Source organism: Monodon monoceros, unplaced genomic scaffold (assembly GCF_005190385.1).
Source record: "Monodon monoceros isolate NGI ecotype Baffin Bay Population unplaced genomic scaffold, NGI_Narwhal_1 Super_Scaffold_9, whole genome shotgun sequence".
In the NCBI taxonomy this organism is placed as follows: domain Eukaryota; kingdom Metazoa; phylum Chordata; class Mammalia; order Artiodactyla; family Monodontidae; genus Monodon; species Monodon monoceros.
In genome coordinates, this window is record NW_021703786.1 from 8,329,802 (window position 1) to 8,351,494 (window position 21,693).

Sequence of the window (21,693 nt, forward strand, 5' to 3'; positions counted from 1 at the left end):
TGGCCTCTCACTGTTGTGGCCTCTCCCGTTGCGGAGCACAGGCTCCGGACGCGCAGGCTCAGCGGCCATGGCTTACGGGCCCAGCCGCTCCGCGGCATGTGGGATCTTCCCGGACCGGGGCACGAACCCGTGTCCCCTGCATCAGCAGGCGGACTCTCAACTACTGCACCACCAGGGAAGCCTGTTCACACTTTTAAAATACTGGTACTTGGTAACATGTAGCTTTCTCTTCCCAAATTTAAGATTATGTGTGATGTTTCATGGGTTTCTTTAAATGGGAAGCCAAACTTGTTTTTTCTATATTACATTACCAGCAGGTACCTAAGATGATCTGATATTCCCTTCTTACCTGTCAGCTCCACTTCACATAGTAAGCTTTGTATATCCAAGTGTTTATCTGGAGGTAATGTTGCTTGCTTTTCACCCTTTTGTGAAATGGCCTTTTATTTTTCAATGTAATCAGTGATGCCATCAGATTTTGGAGTAAATTTTGTAGTGAAACACTTACCAGTCTAAGTCTAGACTGATAGCTAATGTGAAGTTCTTTCAGACTGTTGAACCACATTCCTTCTGGATATTTATCTTTTACCCAATATATTTTATGTCCTTAACTAAGTCTGCCTCTGCCACAGGAAGGCTGGACCTGACCCAGAGATCCTATATGTTTCTTTTGGGTAAAATGATCATCCAGATCTAAGAGGAAGTTTAATTTCCTCTGCTTTTCTCTTTGCTTTAAAAATCATGGTTTCATTAAGGGCTTAGGTAAGCAGCTGTCTTGAGTAAATTAAGCTCTGCCATTTTCTGTTTCCAGCAAAGGCAAAAGTCATTAAATAGCGTGTTTCAGAATGTTCCCTAAGTGAATGATAGACTTAATACTGTTCCTAACTTAGTTTTTTACCTGACTTATTCTCCGTTTAGTTGGCTTAAAGTGGCATAGTTAAAGGCTAACTGGAATTAGATTCTGAACCTGTTAGAATGGTTTAGAGCTGATTTTCAAGTTTATTTTTTTGATGGGAGAACATAAAATTAACATTGAAAAGTGAATAATTAAGTAGTATTTATTACATACATAATGTTGTGCAACCACCACCTTTATCTAGTTCTAAAACATTTCATCACCCCCAAATAAACACCTGTACACTTTAAGGGGTTGCTCCCCATTTGCGCCTCCACCCCAGCCCCTGGCGACCACCCCTTTCTGTTTCTATGGATATCCTATTCTAGATATCTCATATAAATGGAATCATACTATATGTTACCTTTTGTGCCTGGTTTCTTCCACTCAGCATGTTTTTTGAGGTTCATCCATGTTGTAGCATGTATCAGTACTTCATTCCTTTCTGTGGCTGAATAATATTCTGTTGTATGTGTATACCATAATTTGTTCATCCTTTCGTCCCTTAATGGTTAATGGACATTTAGGCTGTTTCTACCTTTTGGCTCTTATAGTCCTCCTACAGTGCTACTATGAACATATGGCTACAAGTATTTGTTGAGTACTTGTTTTCAGTTCTTTTGAAAATTTCAGCCTAGGAATGGAACTTCTGGGTCATATGGTAATTCTATGTTTAATGTTTTGAGGACCCTCCAAACCATTTTCCACATTGGCTGAACCATTTTACGTTTCCAGTAGCAGTGTATGGGGTTTCCAATTTCTTGACTTTCAAGTTTTACACTTAACTTAAAAGTTGTTACGTAGTTGTTCGTTTGGTAGAAAAGGAGTACCCAAAGTGGTTAAAAATTAACAAGTCTTTCCTTATTTTATAGAAACTTACCTTTTTTTCATTATACTTAGATATGTGGTAGACGGTGGCTTTGTGAAGCAGTTAAATCACAATCCCAGACTAGGATTGGACATCCTAGAGGTGGTTCCGATTTCAAAGTAAGTCTCTGTGTTAAGCCTTTTTGTTCAAAGAACAGTTGATTAGATAATTTCTGATTGGTTTGGGGAAGGAAGTGAATTACTTAGAAAAATCACAGAACATTTTGGGGACTTTGTTTTTTTTTTTTGTTTGTTTTTTCTTCTAAAGGAGTGAGGCCTTACAGCGAAGTGGCCGAGCTGGCAGGACTTCCTCAGGAAAATGCTTTCGCATCTATAGTAAAGATTTTTGGAACCAGTGTATGCCTGACCATGTGATCCCTGAGATTAAGAGAACTAGTTTGACATCTGTAGTTCTGACCTTAAAGTGCCTTGCCATACACGACGTAATAAGGTATGTAGACAACTTGAAAAAAAGAAAAATTTGTTAGGGAGTAAGGTTATTCCTCAGAAATTTTTTTGAAGTATTTGACTCGTATGTCCCTACGTTTCAAGGTTCAGCTAAACCCAAATACAGGGCTTCTTTGCATTGCTTTACTGGGATTTGATCCCTTGCTCGTATTCTAACCTTGGCTTAATGGAGTTTTCATGCTGATGTTTATTTGGATAATTTAATGACCACTGTTTATCTGTAATGAAAGGTGTACAGTGACCCTAATGCCACTCAGAAAGTGTTGTTGAGTTGTTTTTTTTTTTTTTTTTTTGGTAGTATCTTTTGTATGGCCAGCATGGTACCAAGTACGATGAGAGACAGTATAATACTCTTTAGTAGGTTTTTGCTTTCACTAAGCTTAAATTATAATGGAGAAACGAGATTGGACACGAAGCAAAAAATAGAACAACTGTTAAATTAGTTAAATGTTAAAGAATATAATTAGTACAGGACAGAATATTGTAGGGGCTTGAAATTTCATATTATGAAATTTATGGTAGAAGAAATAATGAAAGAAAGTATTATCTTGGTTTTAATTTTGGTCTTATTTGGAAATGTTAAAGTGTGAGGAACGTTGAAAGAAGGTGACCATGCATTCTTTAAATGCATAATAAGAAAGGAAGTGATTACTAGATGCATCCAAATATGTATTGTGTACTCTTAGAAAGACATCTAAGATTTTTTTTATAGTTATTATCATAAGACTAGAGGTTTTCTTCTTTTTTTAAAATTTATTTATTTTGGCTGCGCCGGGTCTTTGTTGCGGCATGTTTAGTTGCGGCACGCGGGATATTTTTTTAGTTGCAGCATGTGGGATTCTTAGTTGCAGCGTGTGGACTCTTAGTTGCGGCATGCATGCAGGAACTAGTTCCCCAGCCAGGGATTGAACCCGGGCCCCTGCATTGGGAGTGTGGCATCTTACCTACTGGACCACCAGGGAAGTCCCGAGACTAGAGATTTTCTAGATGAGAATATAAATCCTAGAAAGAGGAAAGCAAATATGTAAAATTCTAACTGATATCATAAATGATACTAATGAGAAAGAAAAGCCATTTAAAGAAATCTAAATGGCCAAACAGATGAACCCATATTTAAAAATATTATTTATAGAGGCTAACAGCAGCATATAATCAAGAATAAATATATATTAGAAAAATAGGAACAATAATTACTCAATATCATCTGCACTGAGGTTTTTTTTTGTTTTTTTTTTTGCGGTACGCGGGCCTCTCACTGTTGTGGCCTCTCCCGTTGCGGAGCACAGGCTCCGGACGCGCAGGCTCAGCGGCCATGGCTCACGGGCCTAGCCGCTCCACGGCATGTGGGATCTTCCTGGACCGGGGCACGAACCCATGTCCCCTGCATCAGCAGGCGGATTCTCAACCACTGCGCCACCAGGGAAGCCCTGCATGAGTTATTTTTTCATCTTAAGTTTTAAGACTTAGAATGTAATGAAACTTCTTAAAATGCTAGAGACCAGAAAAAAAAAAAAGACTTCTCTCCCCCACCCCCCCTTTTTTTCTCCCAGTTTTATTGAGATATAATTGATATACAGCACTGTATAAGTTTAAGGAGTACAGCATAATGACTTACATACATCATGAAATGATTACCACAATAAGTGTAGTGAACATCATCTCATACAGATAAAATATTAAAGAAATAGGAAAAAATTTTTTACCTCATGATGAGAATTCTTAGGATTTACTCTCGTAACAGCTTTCGTATATAACATACAGCAGTGATAATTATATTTATCATGTTGTGTCTCCCTGCTCTTTTTAAGATGTGTGCAGAATATGGGCAGGTACAACCAGAATTTGGAATAGGTGGTATAGTATTCATAGGTGACAGAAAGAAAACGGAACTTTTCAGTTATTATTTTGCCTCCCCCTTTCTCCTCCGTTAGGAATGATTTTAAAACTGAAAAGATAAGAACAAGTCTAGATAAGAAGGAATTAATGACCAATATCGATTAGGAAATAATGAGAGAAAACCTAATGACCATAAATGAGTTTGTATTGTGGCTTTAGACATTATTTCCATGGTACCAGAAGAACTTGCAGATATAATGTCAGAGATATCGTGGGGCGTCTCTGAGAAATTATGCAGAACAGCTTACCAGAAAATTGTGAGAAACTCAAAAATCAATTTTCCATTTAAGAAAAGGGCAGGTTATAGAAACAACTGCCCAGTAAGCTTGACATGATTCTTAGCAAATTCTAGCATAGATTATTGGAAAATGGTTTAAGAGAATATAATATATTTTTAAAAATATTTATTTATTTATTTGGCTGTGTTGGGTCTTTGTTGCAGCAAGTGGGATCTTTCCTTTCAGTATGTGGGCTTCTCTCTAGTCGTGGAGCGGGCTCTAGTGTGAGCTCTGTAGTTTGCAGCACGCGGGCTCTAGTTGAGGTGTGCGAGCTCAGTAGTTGTGGTGCACAGGCTTAGTTGCCCCGCGGCATGTGGGATCTTAGTTCCCCGAGCAGGGATCGAACCGTGTCCCTTGCATTGGAAGGCGGATTCTCTACCACTGGACCACCAGGGAAGTCCCTAAGAGAATACAATGTTGATTTGTAATCATCAGTGTGAATCAAAATGGTTCACAAAGAATATGTTATCATAAACCATTTTCTTTTCGGTTTGAAGGCAGGACCATCCACTTAATGGATGCACCACAAGGATTTATTGATTGATAACCTAATGTCTCTTGTTTTCAACACAATATTTAACAAGATTACATTGACGTATTTGTGAATAAGATGTGACAGTACTGCTGAATTAGGGTATATTTGCCAAATAGCCGAATCCAGAAAGTACTGATTAATTGCTTACCAAGCCTTGATGAAGGTTTTACTGGTAGTATGCTGAATTTCACTCTTTCCTGATAAGCAGTTTTAATGAAAATATTAAATAAAGATATTGAAGTCATGATTACCAGATTTTTGGAAAATATCTTCATTTCTAATGGGTAGATGATTAAAACCAAGATTTAGAATGGTCTCAATAGGCCAGAACCTTGGGCAAAAATCAACAAGGTAAAAGTCTGAAGGGGTACACCTTAAATCTTACGTTTTGGTTGCACATTAAAGAAATTCAGTGCGGAAAATATCTGAAATTATCAGATCACCACAAACTTAATATGAGCTTGCAATTATTATTATGTTTAAAGAACAATTTAAAAAATTCCACTGGCATAAACTTTGGTTATATTAATAAACCACAGTGTCCAGGTGATTGGGAATTATAGCATTCCTGTTCTGTGTTGGTCACTGTACATTTGGAGTTCAATTTTGCATGTCATCGAGTTTTATCAGGAGTTTGACAAACTAGATTGTTTCTAAAAAACGCTAAATATGGTTGGTGGGTCTGTTAGAAACCAAATAATACAAGGAGAGTTTGACAGAATTGGTAATTGGTATAATCAAGGGAGAGAAATAATTGTAGTTTTTACAAATCTAAAATGGCTCTTATCTAGAAGAGGAAGCTGACTAGTCTGGTATTGCTCTAGGATAGGGGTCGTAAAATATGGTCTAGGCTCACTGACTGTTTTTGTAAATAAAATTTTGTTGGAACACAGCCACGCCCATTCATTAATGTATGGCTGCTTTTGCTTCAGCAGCAGAGTTGAGTAATTGTGACAGCGACCATATGGCCTGTAAAACCTAAAATATTTACTATCTGGCCTTCTTTAGAAAGTGCTTGCCAACTCTTGCTCTAGCAGATACCAGGACTTGTTGGTACAAGTTGTAGGAAAGCTGACGGTAGAACAGTCTACCAGATTTTTGTTTATAAATAGAGTTATCAATCCTTGAATGGACTTTTGTGTAAGGTATTAGACCTTTTGTCCTCTGTTGGACCTTTTTCAAGGTGGGAAATTGGAGTAGATGATTTAGCATCTCAAAACTAATGGTGGAAAAAAAAAATCCAGTGCAGAATAGTATTAAGTGATTATTGTTCCTGGGGTGGGGGGATATATATTCACACTTGGTTATATGCCACTCTGCTGTCCTTTGTGAATATTATTTTTTTCCATATTTAAAGAAATATTTATTTTCAAGTGTGAAATAGATCCATGTTCTAGAGGCATCTGAATAGTCATACTGTACTTTGTGAATATTGTTAATTGTCTTATGTTTATAAATGATATTATGGTATGTAAGAGAATGTCCTTATTTTCAGGGGATGCACTCTGAAATATTTTGGGGGTAAATTGGCATTACATTTGCAACCTGTTTGCAGGTAGTTCAGGAGAAAATAAGTACATACACATTCATACATACAATAAAGTAAATTGGTTAAATTAATTTAAGATATTTATCATTTCATTAAAAACCATTTTGAGGTACTATTAAATAATTTGTAATTTTTAGCCACTTTCAGTTAATTTTCCTTTACTGTTTTATAAAATTGTAATAAAAATTACAGATTACAGAACAGAGTAGACTTGATATTGGCTATGAAGAATGGGGAAGGGTTAAGATAAGTAGAGAGGAATGGTGAAAGTGTTCCAGCTAAGGGGGAATCAAAAAGAAGGGCTTTTTTTTTTTTTTTTGCAGTACGCGGGCCTCTCACTGTTGTGGCCTCTCCCGTTGTGGAGCACTGGCTCCGGACGTGCAGGCTCAGCGGCCATGGCTCACGGGCCCAGCCGCTCCGCGGCATGTGGGATCTTCCCGGACCGGGGCACGAACCCGCGTCCCCTGCATCGGCAGGCAGACTCTCAACCACTGCGCCACCAAGGAAGCCCAAGAAGGGCTTCTTGAATTAAATAGAAGAGTGTGATTCAGAAAAAAAATTTCCTCCTTTGCTGAATGCTGATTGCAATCATAGAATGCTTTGAAAAAAAAAAAAAGACAGAGAAAAGAAAGACTTGAAAAACAGAAGTAAAACCTTTTAAAGGAATTTTCAAATCTGTATAAAATCTTGCCATGTTCAAGGAATGGAATCTCATTTTATGTCTTATTTAAACACACAGGTTTCCGTATTTGGATCCACCTAATGAGAGACTTATTTTGGAAGCTCTTAAACAACTCTACCAGTGTGATGCTATTGACAGGTAAAAAACAAACAAAAAACGAAAACAAAACCAACCACAGTAGATATTAATCTCTTTTTAAAATAGGGTTCTTTTTTTTTTTTTTTTTTTTTTTTGTGGTACGCGGGCCTCTCACTGTTGTGGCCTCTCCCGTTGCGGAGCACAGGCTCTGACACGCAGGCTCAGTGGCCATGGCTCACAGGCCTAGCCACTCCGTGGCATGTGGGATCTTCCTGGACCGGGACACGAACCCGTATCCCCTGCATCGGCAGGCGGACTCTCAACTGCTGTGCTACCAGGGAAGCCCTGGGTTCTTTTTTTAAAATTATTTATTTTTTATTTATTTATGTTTGGCTGCATTGGGTCTTTGTTGCTGCGCACAGGCTTTCTCTAGTTGTGGCGAGGTGGGGCTATTGTGGTGCATGGGCCCCTCATTGCGGTGGCTTCTCCTGTTGCAGAGCACGGGCTCTAGGCACGTGGGCTTCATTAGTTGTGGCACGCGGGCTCAGTAGTTGTGGCTCGTGGGCTCTAGAGTGAAGGCTCAGTAGTTGTGGCACACAGGCTCAGCTGCTCCACGGCACATGGGATCCTCCCAGACCAGGGCTCGAACCTGTGTCCCCTGCACTGGCAGGCGGATTCCCAACCACTGTGCCACCAGGGAAGCCCTAAAATAGGGTTCTTAATACTTTCCTTTATCATTAGTAAGTGATTTGTTTGAATTGAATGGATTGTTTTCCCTGAAATTAAAAGTTGTCCTCAATTTTTCTTCACTACAGTTCTGAAATTGTACCATAAAACTGTTTTGTTTAGTATTGGTATTATTTAACAAGTAATTTCTTTCTTTCTTTTTTTTTTTTTTTGTACTTTTTGACTGCTTTCATCCAATTCCCCCTCCCTTCTCACCCACTTCTGGTAACTACAAATCTGATCTCTTTTTCTATAAGTTTGTATGTTTGTTTGCTTTTGAAGTATAATTGACCTACAACACTATGTTTTTCCCTAACAAGTAATTTCTGAGTACCACTTCAGTGCCAGGCATTATGCTGGGTACATCAAAATGATGAGACCCAGAGTCCTTGTTCTCATGATTGTGTGATAGGAAAAGATGTGGTAATTATCATTGTCTCATTTCTTTAAGGACATTTTCGTGCTTCTGTAGCATTGTGTGTCTTTTATTATACTACTTTATTCTGCCTCATTGTTTAGTTTTTTGGATATATAGGCCCTTGAGAGCAAGGAATTTATCATCTTTATATTTCTCTTATCAATGAACACAGTGTATCATATTTCTTATCTTGAATTGAATTTCTGGAGGTAATTTAAGGTAATCTAAATTATATCTGACTTATTCTGAATGATAAACATTTCCTTTGTACTCTCCCAAGGTAGAAAGACTTAAAACCTTTTTCTTTCCATTAAGGAGTGGCCACGTGACCAGATTGGGTTTGTCTATGGTAGAATTTCCTCTCCCTCCACATCTGACATGTGCAGTAATAAAGGCTGCTTCTCTGGACTGTGAAGACCTATTACTTCCAATAGCAGCAATGCTGTCTGTGGAAAATGTCTTCATTAGACCTGGTAAGAAGTTTATTGATGAGTTTTCTTTTCTAATTAATAGATTTTATTTTTTAGAGCAGTTTTAGCTTTCTAGAAAAATTGAGGGAAAGTACAAACACAGAGTTTTCCCTATTATTAACATCTTTCATTAGTGTGGTACCTTCATTACAATTAATGAGCCAATATTGATACATTATTATTAACTAAGGGATCACTGTTTGTATTGTGAATTCTGTGGGTTTTGACAAATCTGTAATGACACATACTCACCATCAGAATATTGTGCAGAATAGTTTCACTGCCCTAAACATTTCCCATGTTCCACTTAGTCATTCCTACATCCCTTCCCCCAAACCCTTAGCAACCACTGATCTTTTTACTGTCTTCATAGTTGTGCCTTTTCCAGAATGCCATATAATTGGAATCATACAATATGTAGCCTTTTCAGATTGACTTCCTTAACTTAGCAATGTGCTTTTACAGTTCCTTTATGTCCTTTTTTTTTTTTTTTTTTTGGAGTATGGTTGCTTTACAATGTTGTGTTAGCATCCACTGCACAACAAAATGAATCAGCCACACACATACAGATATCCCCTCCATTTTGGACTCCCCTCCCATTTAGGTTACCACAGTGCATTAGGTAGAGTTCCCTGTGCTATATAGTATGTTCCCATCAGTTGTCTATTTTATACATAGTATTGAAAATGTATATGTGTCAATCCCAGTCTCACAGTTCCTCCCACCCCACCCCTTTCCCCTTTGGTATCCATACATTTGTTCTCTCCGTCTGTCTTTATTTCTGCTTTGCAAATAAGATCATCTATACCATTTTTCTAGATTCCACATATATGTGTTGTTATATGATATTTGCTTTTCTCTTTCTGACTTCACTCTGTATGACACTCTCTAGGTCCATCCACATCTCTACAAATGACCCAGTTTCATTCCCTTTTATGGCTGAGTAATATTCCATTGTATATATGTACCATCCTCCATGTCTTTCTGTGGCATGATAGCTCATTTCTTTTTATTGCTGAATAAAATTCCATTGTGTGCAATTTGTTTATCCATTCACATATTGAAGAACATCTTGGTTGCTTTCCAGTCTTGGCAGTTATGGATAAAGCTGCTCTAAACATTAGTGTACATGTTTTTGTGTGAACATCGATTGTCAACTCATTGCCAAACTGTGTGATAAGAATATGTTTAGATTTGTGAAAAACTGCCCAACTATCTTCCGAAGTGTCTGCACCATTTTGCATTCCCACCAGCAGTGAGCCTGAGATTCCTGTTGCTCCACATCCTCGACAGCTTTCGGTGTTGGCAGTGTTTTGGGTTTTGGCTATTCTCATAGGTGTGTAGTGGTATTCCATTGTTGTTTTAATTTGCAGTTCCCTGATAACATATGATGTTAACTGTCTTTTCATATGCTCATTTGCCATTTGTGTATCTCCTTTGGTGAGGTGTCTGTTCCAGCCTTTTTTAATCAGGTTATTTGTTTTCTTATTGTTGAGTTTTAAGAGTTCATTGTATGTTTTGGATAACAGTTCTTTATCAGAAATGTCTTTTGCAAATATTTTTTCCCAGTCTGTGACTTGTTTTCTCATTCTCTTGACATTGTCTTTCACAGAGCAAAAGTTTTTAATTTTAATGAAGTCCAGCTTATCAATTATTTCTTTGATGGGTCATGCCTTTGTGTTATATCTGAAAAGTCATCACCATACCCAAGTTCGTCTAGATTTTCTCCTATGTCATCTTGTAGGAGTTGATGTCTTTTTGTTCCAGCCCCATTTATTCAAGACTCCTTTCTCCATTGTAATTCCTTTGCTCCTTTGTCAGAGTTAATTTGGTTGAATTTGTGTGGGTCTATTTCTGGGCCTTGTATTCTGTTCCATTGATCTGTTTTCCTATTCTTCTCTCTATACCACACTTTCTTGATTATTGAAGCTTTATAATAACTCTTGAACCTGGATAGAATCATTTATCCAGCTTTTCTCTTTCCCTTCAGTATTGTTTTGACTATTCTGGGTCTTTTCCCTTTCTATATAAACTTTAAAACCAGTTTGTTGATATCCACAAAATAACTTTCTGAGACTTTAATTGAGATTATATATTTTTTAATAAGATTTTTAAAATATTTTATTTATTATTTATTTTTGGCTGCGTTGGGTCTTCGTTGCTATGCATGGGCTTTCTCTAGTTGTGGCGAGCGGGGGCTACTCCTTGTTGCGGTGCGTGGGCTTCTCATTGTGGTGGCTTCTCTTGTTGTGGAGCATGGGCTCTAGGCACGCGGGCTTCAGTAGTTTTGGCACGAGGGCTCAGTAGTTGTGGCTCACAGGCTCTAGAGCGCAGGCTCAGAGTTGTGGCACACAGGCTTAGTTGTTCTGCAGCATGTGGTGTCTTCCTGGACCAGGGCTTGAACCCGTGTCCCCTGCGTTGGCAGGCAGATTCTTAACCACTGCGCCACCAGGGAAGCCCCTAATTGAGATTATATTGAATCTATAGATCAAATGGGAAAGAAGTGACATCTTGACAGTATTGTCTTCCTATCCATGTACAAGGAATATCTGTTTATTTAGATCCCCAGTAATTCACTGAACATTTTTTTGATTACCATATAACTAGCCCTACGAAACATGAAACTGAAGATAAACAATTTTTTTCATTTTGTTATTCTTTAACTTAGTTTTTTGAAATAGGGAGTATATAACGTTCCTGGCTGAAAGTTAATTTCCTTTCACTGGTAAAGGAAGATAGTATGGTGAACCTTTGCCCTGTTATAATACATTAGTAATATATTAACCTTTTTTTTTTTCTACAATCAAAAAAAAATGGTAGGTCAGCCCTTGTAGACTTAGAGAATGGTTTTGAAGTTTCCATGTCTTTAGCCTTCTGCTTCTTTCCTTTCTTAGTGTGTCAGTACAGGATACAACTTAGTTCATCACATGTGAGCTTTGCTTTCTTCTAGTGCTTGGGGGGGAGGGTTGGGGGGGTGGTTCACAATTGTTTTTTTCCAAAGAGCTTCTGAGTAGATAGTATATCTTACCTGCAACCAAGACTAACAATAGTGTGCTATCTCACTGGCCAAATCCCTTTATGACTGTGAGTGTTGGGTCCAGATTGGTTTATTATTGTGATGGTTATAATGGAGGATACGTTTCTCTATAAAAATACTCTGTAGTTTAATTAGTGTGCTACCTATCCCAAATAGATTGCAGTGTAGTTTTTAAGTGTCAGAATTTTGATTCTAGTAGTACCCTAATTGCAGGATTTTTTTTTTTTTCTAGTATAATACTATATGCAGTAAATAAGGTTGGCTGGCTTTCATTAGGTAGTATCAAAGCTAAAAATACTATTTAAAAAAACTATTACAGAGTATTGAAATGGGGGTCAAGAGATCAGGATTCTAACCTGACTCACTGCTACCTAATTATCTGACTGTTGGCCTAGTTTTTCTGGACTTCATTTGTAAAACCAGGGAGCTGGATTAAGGTGATCCAACTCTAACAGTCTTGTAATGCCAGAAAAAAGGAAACCTTGTTGGAATATTGAAATAGATGAAACTAGTCTGGTGTTACATTTTTTTGTGTGTGTGGAGGTGGGGTATAACATTTTATTGTAATACAATTTCAAACTTACAGAAATGTTGAAAGAGTAGTAAAAGAATTTTTTTTTAACTTTTATCTAGTTTCAGCAGTTTTTAACATTCTCCTGCATTTGCTTTATAATTCTCTCTGTGCATGTATACATATACGTATTTATTTATTTTTTATTTTTATTTTTTTGGCTGCGTTGCTGTGTGTGGGCTTTCTCTAGTTGTGGTGAGCGGGGGGCTACTCTTTTTTGAGGTGTGCGGGCTTCTCATTGCTGTGGCTCCTCTTGTTGTGGAGCACGGGCTTTGGCGTGTGGGCTACAGTAGTTGCAGCATGCAGGCTCAGTAGTTGCGGCACATGCACCCTAGAGTGCACGGGCTTCAGTAGTTGTGGCCCGCGGGCTCTAGAGTGCAGGCTCAGTAATTGTGGCTCATGGGCCTAGCTGCTCCGAGGCATGTGGGATCTTCCTGGACCAGGGATTGAACCCACGTCGCCCTCACTGGCAGGCAGACTCTTAACCACTGCACCACCAGGGAAGTCCCTACATATATGTATTTATAAATCTGCACTTTATTTCTTTTTCTGAATCATTTGAGAGTAAATTGGAAACATTGTGCTCCCTTACCACAAAACATTTACATGTACATTTACCAAGAACATGGGCAATCTCTTACTTAACCATAGTACGTTTATCAAAATTAGGAAAGTTAACTGATACAATGCTGTTATCTAGTCCAGAGTCCATATTCAAATTGTCCATTGTCCCTAGAGTATACAAAAGTAGTTTCAGAATTGCTAAGCTATACCACTGTGAAAGGCAGTCCTGTACAAGTAGAGTTCAGTATTTGCTTATAGTTGTGTTTTGTTTTTTTTTGAGGCAAAATTTACATGTAGTGAAGAGTATAAATCCTAAGTGTATAATTCAGTGAATTTTGTGAAATAAATTTACCAATGTACCCTACACTCCTGTCAAGATATAGAACAGTTTTATCACTCCAGAAAATTCTCTCAGTGCCCGTTCTCAGATTCCATCCTACCTCCCCCCAGCAAGCCACTTTTCTGACTTTTTTCAGGTTAGTTTTGCCCCTTCTGAAACTTCACATAAATAGAATTATACAGTACGTGCTTTTTTGTGTTTGGCTTCTTTTGGTCAACATATTGTATGTGAGATTCATCCATGCTCTTGTATGTATCAGTGCTTTGTTCCTTTTATTGTCGAGTAGTATCCTGTTGTAAACTACAATTAGTTTATCCATTATCCTATTGATGGACATTTGAATTGTTTCTTGTTTGACGCCATTTATAAATACAGCTATTTTGAAAATTCTTGTGCAAGTCTTTTGTAGATATATATTTTTATTTTTCTGAGATAAATACCTAGGAGAAAAATAGCTGCATTACTGAGTTTAACTCTAAGAAATTGCCAAATCTTTTCCCACAGTGTCTCTACCATTTAAAAATCACATCAGCAGTGTTTGAGAGTGCAGCTTGCACTACGTGTCCTCCTCAACATTTGGTGTTGCCAATCACTTTCATTTTATATATTCTGTTATATATTAGTGATACCTCTTTGTGGTTTTAATTTGCATTTTCCTGATGACTAATAATTTTGAGCACTTTTTTGTGTGATTATTGATCATTTATCTGTCTTTGTGAAGTATCTATTATAGGCTTTTGCCCATGTTTTAAATTAAAAAAAAATATATATATATAGAATCTGGTAGTTCTTTATTCTAGGTACAAGTTATTTGTTAGGATGAGTTGTGCATATTTTCTTCCCAGCCTATGGCTTTTCTGTTTGCTTTTTTCACAGTGTCTTTTGATGAGAGAGGTTTTGAATTTTGAAGAAGTCTTAGGATATCAGTTTTTGTGTGTGTGTGGTTATTGCTTTCTGCATGGTAAGAAATGTTTTCCTGCCCCAAGATAGTAAAAATATGCTTCTCTCTTGTATCTCTATTGATACTTCGATCTAGAAGCTTTACAGTTTCTAGCCATTAAGTTTAGGACAGTAATCCATCTGAAATTAAGCTTTGTATATGGTGTGAGGTAGGGGTCTAGATTACATTTTTTCCTGTGAATATCCACTTGTTCCAGGACATTTGTTGAAAAGATTTACTTTCCCGCATTGAGTTGCTTTGGCACCTTTGTTAAAAATCTGTGAAAAGTAGGGGGACTTCCCTGGTGGTCCAGTGGTTAAGACTCCATATTTCCACTGCAGAGGGCACGGGTTCTATCCCTGGCCGGGGAACTAAATCCCACATGCTGTGCAGTGTGGCGCGGCCAAAAAAAGAAGTTAAAAAAAAAAAAAACCTTATTAAAAAAAAGTCTGCAGAAAGTATATGTGTAATAGTCTATTTCTGGACTTTATTTTATTCCATAGATCTATTTGTCTATCCTTATGTCAGTGCCAACTTTGTATTGATTACATAGCTTATGATAAATTTTGAAATCAGCTAGAAAAAGAAGCAGAATATTTATATTTTCAGTATTGTTTTGATTATTCTATATTCTTTGTATTTCCATATAAATTTTAAAATCAGCATATTAGTTTCTTAAAAATAAGCCTGCTAAGAATTTAGATAGAAAAAAAAAAAAAAAAAGAATTTAGATAGAGATTGTATTGAAAACTTTGCTGGCTTTTTGCCATTTCTTAACATATCCTTGTTCTATTGTTGTCATATATAATTATATTTACATACATTATAAACCCCACAATACAGTATTGTAATTTTTCCGTTAAACCTTCATATGTCTTTGAAAGAAGTTAAGAGAAGAAGAGAAAAATTAAGTCTTTTCCATAGCTAGAAGTAAAAGTCCAGGTGTTAGTTTTTAAACTCTTATTTAGAACCCTCTATCTGTGGGTGGACTGTTGACTCAGTTTTTTAGCCTTTCAGGTTGTTCAGGTCTTAAGTTTTGATTATGTGTTCTTTTTTTTTTTTTTTTTTTATTAAGTCCTTGAGGTGGTTTTTGGTATCTTGAAGGCCTTTATTTGGGATCTACACTTTAGCAATTCCAGGAAAAGGGAGACTTTCCTTTGCTAGCCTAATACTTGGCCTTAGATATCTATGGACATAGGTCAGTCTAATTCTTTAGAATATTGAGATAATAGCCAGTAGGAATATGTCTTGTATTCTGTGCTTTGATTTGATGGGAAATTTTTGAGTAAGTCTTGCCTTTGTGAAGCACATGATGTCAGTGATGTTAATGGATATGAAGCATGAATTACCCTGAAAGCCCTCAGGTAACACATAGATTTATCAGTGTTTCTAAATTCCATGCAATGAAAACATAACTGTAAAGCAATGGCCTTGTCTATTGTCTTGTCAGATTTAAGATTAAGTTTATTTTCCTTAGATACTGACTTAGGCCCTCTTTTTAAAAAGTAGGTAATACATGTGTTGCTATTGTCAAATATATTACATTTCTATGTTATAGGCCCAACAATACAATTTTATAGATAATGTTTCATGCAATTTCTTTTAACTACATAAGGGAATAGAAGAAATAATCAATAATAATATAATCATACTCTTTTAAAAAATTTACCTACATTTTAACTTTTACCAGTGCTCTTTTTTAGTGTCATTCAGATTACCATCTTGTGTCACTTCCTTCAGCCTGAATAACTTCTTTTATTATTAATTGTAAGGCAGGTATGCTAGCAATGAATTCTTTCAGGTTTTGTTTTCCAGGAATGCCTTTATTTTGCCTTCATTTTGAAAGATAGTTTTGCTGGATATAGGATTCTTAGTTAATGGTGGTTTTCTTTCAGCATTATATCATCCCACAGTCTTTTGGCCTCCATCATTTCTATTGAAATTCGACTTTTAATTTTATTGAAGTTCTTTTGTTCACAACAAGTAAATTTTCTCTTGCTCCCTTCAGTATTTTGGCTATTATATGTCTGTGGATCACTTTGATTTTATCCTACTTGGAGTTCATTAAGCTTCTTGAATGTGTAGATAAATGTTTTCCATCAAATTTTGGAATTTCTCAGCCATTATTTTCTCAAAAATTTTTCTGCCCCTTTCTCTCTCCTCTTCTTCTGGCACTCCCATTATGCATATGTTGGTGTGCTTAATGATGTCCTGTATTTCTCTGAGACTCTTTGGATTGCCTGATCTCTCTTGATCTATATTTTGCTGATTCTTTCTCCTGTGAGTCCAAATCTACTGTCGAGCTCCACTTAGTGAAGTTTTCATTTTGTTTATTGTACATTTCCATTTCAGCAGTCAGCCACTGATTAGTTGGAGGTTGTTCCTAACCCCCTTAAGCCACTGGTGTTTGCACCCTTTACTGTTGGATTTATGTTGTGTGGCTTGAAGGCTATTTTCACAATTCAGGGAGTTTATGAGTTTGTCCTGTGTTCAGCCAAAGACCAGAGGCTCAGATGTTCCCTCTCCTTTTGCTTCTTGGGCATCTGCACAGTCTTCCAGAGCATCAGGACAAACTATGGTTTTTGCAGTTTTCTCTGATATTTCTGTTAAATGTTTGACTGGTTTCATTTATTACAAACCCATAGGTAACATCATACTCAGTGGTGAAAAGCTAAAACCTTTTCTCTAAAGCAGGAACAAAACAAGGATGTGCACTCTAGCCACATCTGTTCAACATAGTATTGGAAGTCTGAGCCACAGCAGTCAGACAAGAAAAAGAAATAAAAGGCATCCAAATTGGAAGGGAAGAAGTAAAACTGTCACTGTTTGCAGATGACATGATACTGTACATAGAAAACCCTAAAGTCTTCATCAAAAAACTATTTGAATTAATAGATGAATTCAGTAAAGTTGCAGGATACAAAATTAGTATTCAGAAATCTGTTGATTTTCTATACACTAATAGTGAACTATCAGAAATAGAAAGCAAGAAACTAATTTATTTTAAATTACATCAAAAAGAATAAAATACCTAGGAATAAACTTAACCAAAGAAGTGAAAGACCTATACTGTGAAGATTATAAATCATTGATGAAGGAAATTGAAGATGGTACAAAGAAATGGAATGGTATCTCATGTTCCTGGGTTGGAAGACTTAATATTGTTAAAATGTCCACACTACTCAAAGCAATCTGTGGATTTAATGCAATCCCTTTCAAAATACCTGTGACATTTTTCACAGAACTAGGACAAATAATCCTAAAATTCGTATGGAACCACAAAAGACCCTGAATTGCCAAAGCAATCTTGAGAAAAAAGAACAAAGCTGGAGGTGTCATACTCCTTGACTTCAGACTGTACTACAAAGCTACAGTAATCAAAATAGCATGATACTGGCTCAGAAACAGACATATAGATCAACAGAACAGAATAGAGAGTCCAAAAATAAACCCATGCACTTATGGTCCATTAATCTACGACAAAGGAGTCAAGAATATACAATGGAGAAAAGACAGTCTCTTCAATAAATGGTGTTGGGAAAACTAGACAGCTATATACATGTAGAATGTATGAAAAAGAATGTATAAAAGAATGAAATTAGAACGTTTTCTCACTCCATGTATAAAAATAAACCCCAAATGGATTAAAGACCTGAAGCCATGAAACTCATAGAACAGAACATAGGCAGAACATTCTTTGACATAAATCATAGCAATATTTTTTTGGATCTGTCTTCCAAGGCAAAAGAAACAAAAGCAAAAATAAACAAGTGGGACCTAATTCAACTTAAAAGCTTTTACGCAGCAAAGGAAATGATTGACAAAACGAAAAGACAACCTACTGAATGGGAGAAAATATTTGCAAGTGATAGGACTGAGAAGGGGTTAATATCCAAAATATATAAATAGTGCTTGCAACTAAATATCAAAAAAACAAACAGCCTGATTGAAAAATGGGCGGGGAATTCCTTGATGGTCCAATGGTTAAGACTCCACGCTTTTACTGTCGAGGGCTTGGGTTCAGTCCCTGGTCGGGGAACTACAATATCCCACAAGCCCTGCAGCAAAAAAGGGGGTGCAGAAGACCTGAATAGACATTATTCCAAAGAAGATATACAGATGGCCCAACAGGTACGTGAAAAAATGCTCAACATTGCTAATTATCAGAGAAATACAAATCAGAACCACAATGAGATATCACCTTGACACCTGTCAGAATGACTATCATCAAAAAGTCTACAAATAATAAATGTGGCGAGGATGTGGAGGAAAGGGAACCCTAGTATACTGTTGGTGGGAATGTAAATTGGTGCATGCAGTATGGAAAACAGAATGGAGTTTCCTCAAAAAAACTAAAAATAGAACTACCTTATCATCCAGCAATTCCACTTCTGGGTATACATTTGAAGAAAATGAAAACACTAATTTGAAAAGGTAACATGTATCCCAGTTATAGCATTGTAGCAGCATTATTTACAATAGCCAAGATATGGAAGCAACCTAAGTGTTCATCAACAGATGAATAGTTAAAGAAGATATGGTGTATATATATATATATATACATATATATATATACACACACACACACACACACACACAATGGGATATATCTTAGCTGTAAAAAAGAATGAAATTCTGCCATTTGCAACAATGTGGATGAAATAAGTCAGACAGAGAAAGACAAATACTCTGTTATCACTTATATGTAGAATCTAAAAAATAAATGAATTTACATAACAAAACAGAAACAGACTCACAGATATAGAAAACAAACTAGTGGTTACCAGTGGGAAGAGAGAAGGGGGGATGGATAAGATCGTGTTGTGGGATTAACAGATGCAAACTACTATGTATAAAATAAATGAGCAACAAGGATATATTTTACAGCACAGGGAAATATAGCCATTATTTTGTAATAACTTATTTTTTTAAAATAAATTTATTTATTTATTTTTGGCTGTGTTGGGTCTTCGCTGCCGCACGCAGGCCGTCCCCAGCTGCAGCAAGTGGGGGCTACTCTTCGTTCGGGGCTACTCTCACTGCGGCGGCCTCTCCTGTTGCAGAGCACGGCCTCCAGGCACACATGCTTCAGTAGTTGTGCCTTGCAGCCTCCAGAGCGCAGGCTCAGCAGCTGTGGCACACGGGCCCAGTTGCTCCGTGGCATGTGGGATCCTCCAGGACCAGGGCTCGAACCCACGTCCCCTGCACTGTCAGGTGGATTCCCAACCACTGAGCCACCAGGGAAGTCCCTGTAATAACTTTAAATGGAGTATAATCTATAAAAATATTGAATCACTCTGTTGTACACCTGCAACTATTATAATATTGTAAGTCAACCATGCTTCAATAAAAATAGTTTGGCTGCTCTACTTCAATTTTTGCTGGTCTGCCTCTATTGATATTACACCAAGCTGTCATTCTCCATGGATTGGTAGCTGATTGATCTGTTTTTGACAGTGCCCTGGGGCATAAATTGCTCCATAGTCTGATCCAAATAAAGTTAGGCACCTTGGCAAGAGCATTCCTTGGCATCATCCAGGTCTGATTCCTTGAGGCAACAATTGCTACCTGTTTCTTATTCATACTTAAAGAGACACTCTTGCTATATGTACATATATGACCTAGGCTTAATTTTTTTTTTTTTTAATTTATTTTTGGCTGCTTTGGTTCTTTGTTCCTGTGCACAGCTTTCTCTAGTTGCGGCGAGTGGGGGCTACTCTTTGTTGCAGTGTGCAGGCTTCTCATTGCGGTGGCTTCTCTTGTTGCAGAGCACAGGCTCTAGGTGTGCGGACTTCAGTAGTTGTGGCACACGGGCTCTAGAGCACAGGCTCAGTAGTTGTGGCGCACGGGCTTAGTTGCTCCGCGGCATGTGGGATCTTCCCGGACCAGGGCTTGAACCCGTGTCCCCTGCATTGGCAGGCAGATTCTTAACCATTGCGCCACCAGGGAAACCCCTAGGCTTAATTTTTAAACCTGGATTGATGAAGCAGGCTTCAACTGTTACAAAATGCAGCTTCAGTTTTTGAGCATGTGACTTGCTGAGATCTTGCTACACCCTAAAATATGTATTCATTGTCCAACTGCTTTTAAGTGCATTTATAGTCTTTATAGGTTAAGCATTTCTTTCTGGCTTGCGTCTTAGTCATTGTAGATCACCTAATTTAGTTTATTATATACTTATTGGTAAAACTGGCTAGTATTTTCAGATCTAACATTGAATAAAGATTTTAAACATCAAAATGATGATTTTGCTCTAGTAAACTGTGTACACAGTGTCTGCTAGTATAGATATTGCTTTAGAAGTCAGACAATGGAGTGAGGGCTCTTAAATGTTTTTAAGGTGGTAAACAGCATCGCCTTAAAATGGAACAAATTTAAAATAACATTGTGTTGGTTTTTAAGTTTTTAATTATTTTAACTGTGACATTTTTAGAAATAAATCATACTTTATGTGTATGTGTCACTTACAGCCTTACTCCCCTGCTTCAGCTCTGAGGATTGTTGTTATTAAAACCCTTTCTGTGTAATAGTTTTATTTTCGGATTGGTTGTTATATAGAAAAGTATTAACTTATCTTCCCAAAGAGAGAAGTTCAGCTGATAGAGCCTTGTGTTGCTGCTTCAGCTTCTTATTTAGTTTTTGCCTCAGTAGCATTATTTGTATGAGTTAAAACTGATAATAGAATTTCAATCTGGGGAAAGATAATAAACTAAAGAAAATGACAAGTCTGCTGGGAAAGTAATTAAAGATGGATAGTCAAACTACTGTTTAGTCAGAGTATAAACTTGCTGAGATTGTAGGAACTGTGTGTGATATGGTTTTTTACTTTCCTATAGAAATCCTGAATTTACTATGGGACTTCTGCCAGTTTTAATTTTAATTAATTAGGTTATTTTTGAGAGAAGAGATAGGGAAAAGGAACAAAAATATGTTCTGTATTTTCTCTTGACTTTGAGAATAACAGGGGGAGAGAGAGAGACAGAGAGAAGGTAGTAGCAATGTGGGAAGGACAGCCAGAAAAGCAGTGTGCTCTCTACATTTTTTAAAGTGTGAACAGGTAGCCACTCTTTAAACAACAGAGATCCAACACTAACCATGCAGAGTTAATCTTTACAAAATATAAACTGAGTTTAGAATTGTAATCCACTAAAATTTATTGTAGTTATTATGACATTTTATTAAGAGATGGTAAACCATTTGTGTAAATTGTTGTAGTAGGTATTACAGCTAAAGTGAACATTTCTAGGGTCAGCTGGAGGCAGAGAAGAGAAGAACTGAACCATAATAGGAAGCTTCTCTGAGACTTCATAGCCCAGAGGTCAGAGGAGGCTGGGACTTTACATTTGTATAGCAGGGATACCACAGTTCAAGGATGCAGC

The 21,693-nt window shown here is 37.1% G+C and overlaps 1 protein-coding gene across 2 annotated transcripts in view; it reads left to right on the plus strand.

Moving 5' to 3' along the window:
* The window catches only part of DHX40 (DEAH-box helicase 40), a 52,546-nt gene that overhangs the window by 16,232 nt on the left and 14,621 nt on the right, over positions 1-21,693 (plus strand). For both annotated transcript variants that reach the window (XM_029212647.1, XM_029212648.1), the window contains exons 9-12: positions 1,796-1,882; positions 2,031-2,213; positions 7,228-7,308; positions 8,708-8,865. In XM_029212647.1, coding sequence (XP_029068480.1) covers positions 1,796-1,882; positions 2,031-2,213; positions 7,228-7,308; positions 8,708-8,865 — 509 coding nt within the window. The remainder of the gene's footprint in view (positions 1-1,795; positions 1,883-2,030; positions 2,214-7,227; positions 7,309-8,707; positions 8,866-21,693) is intronic.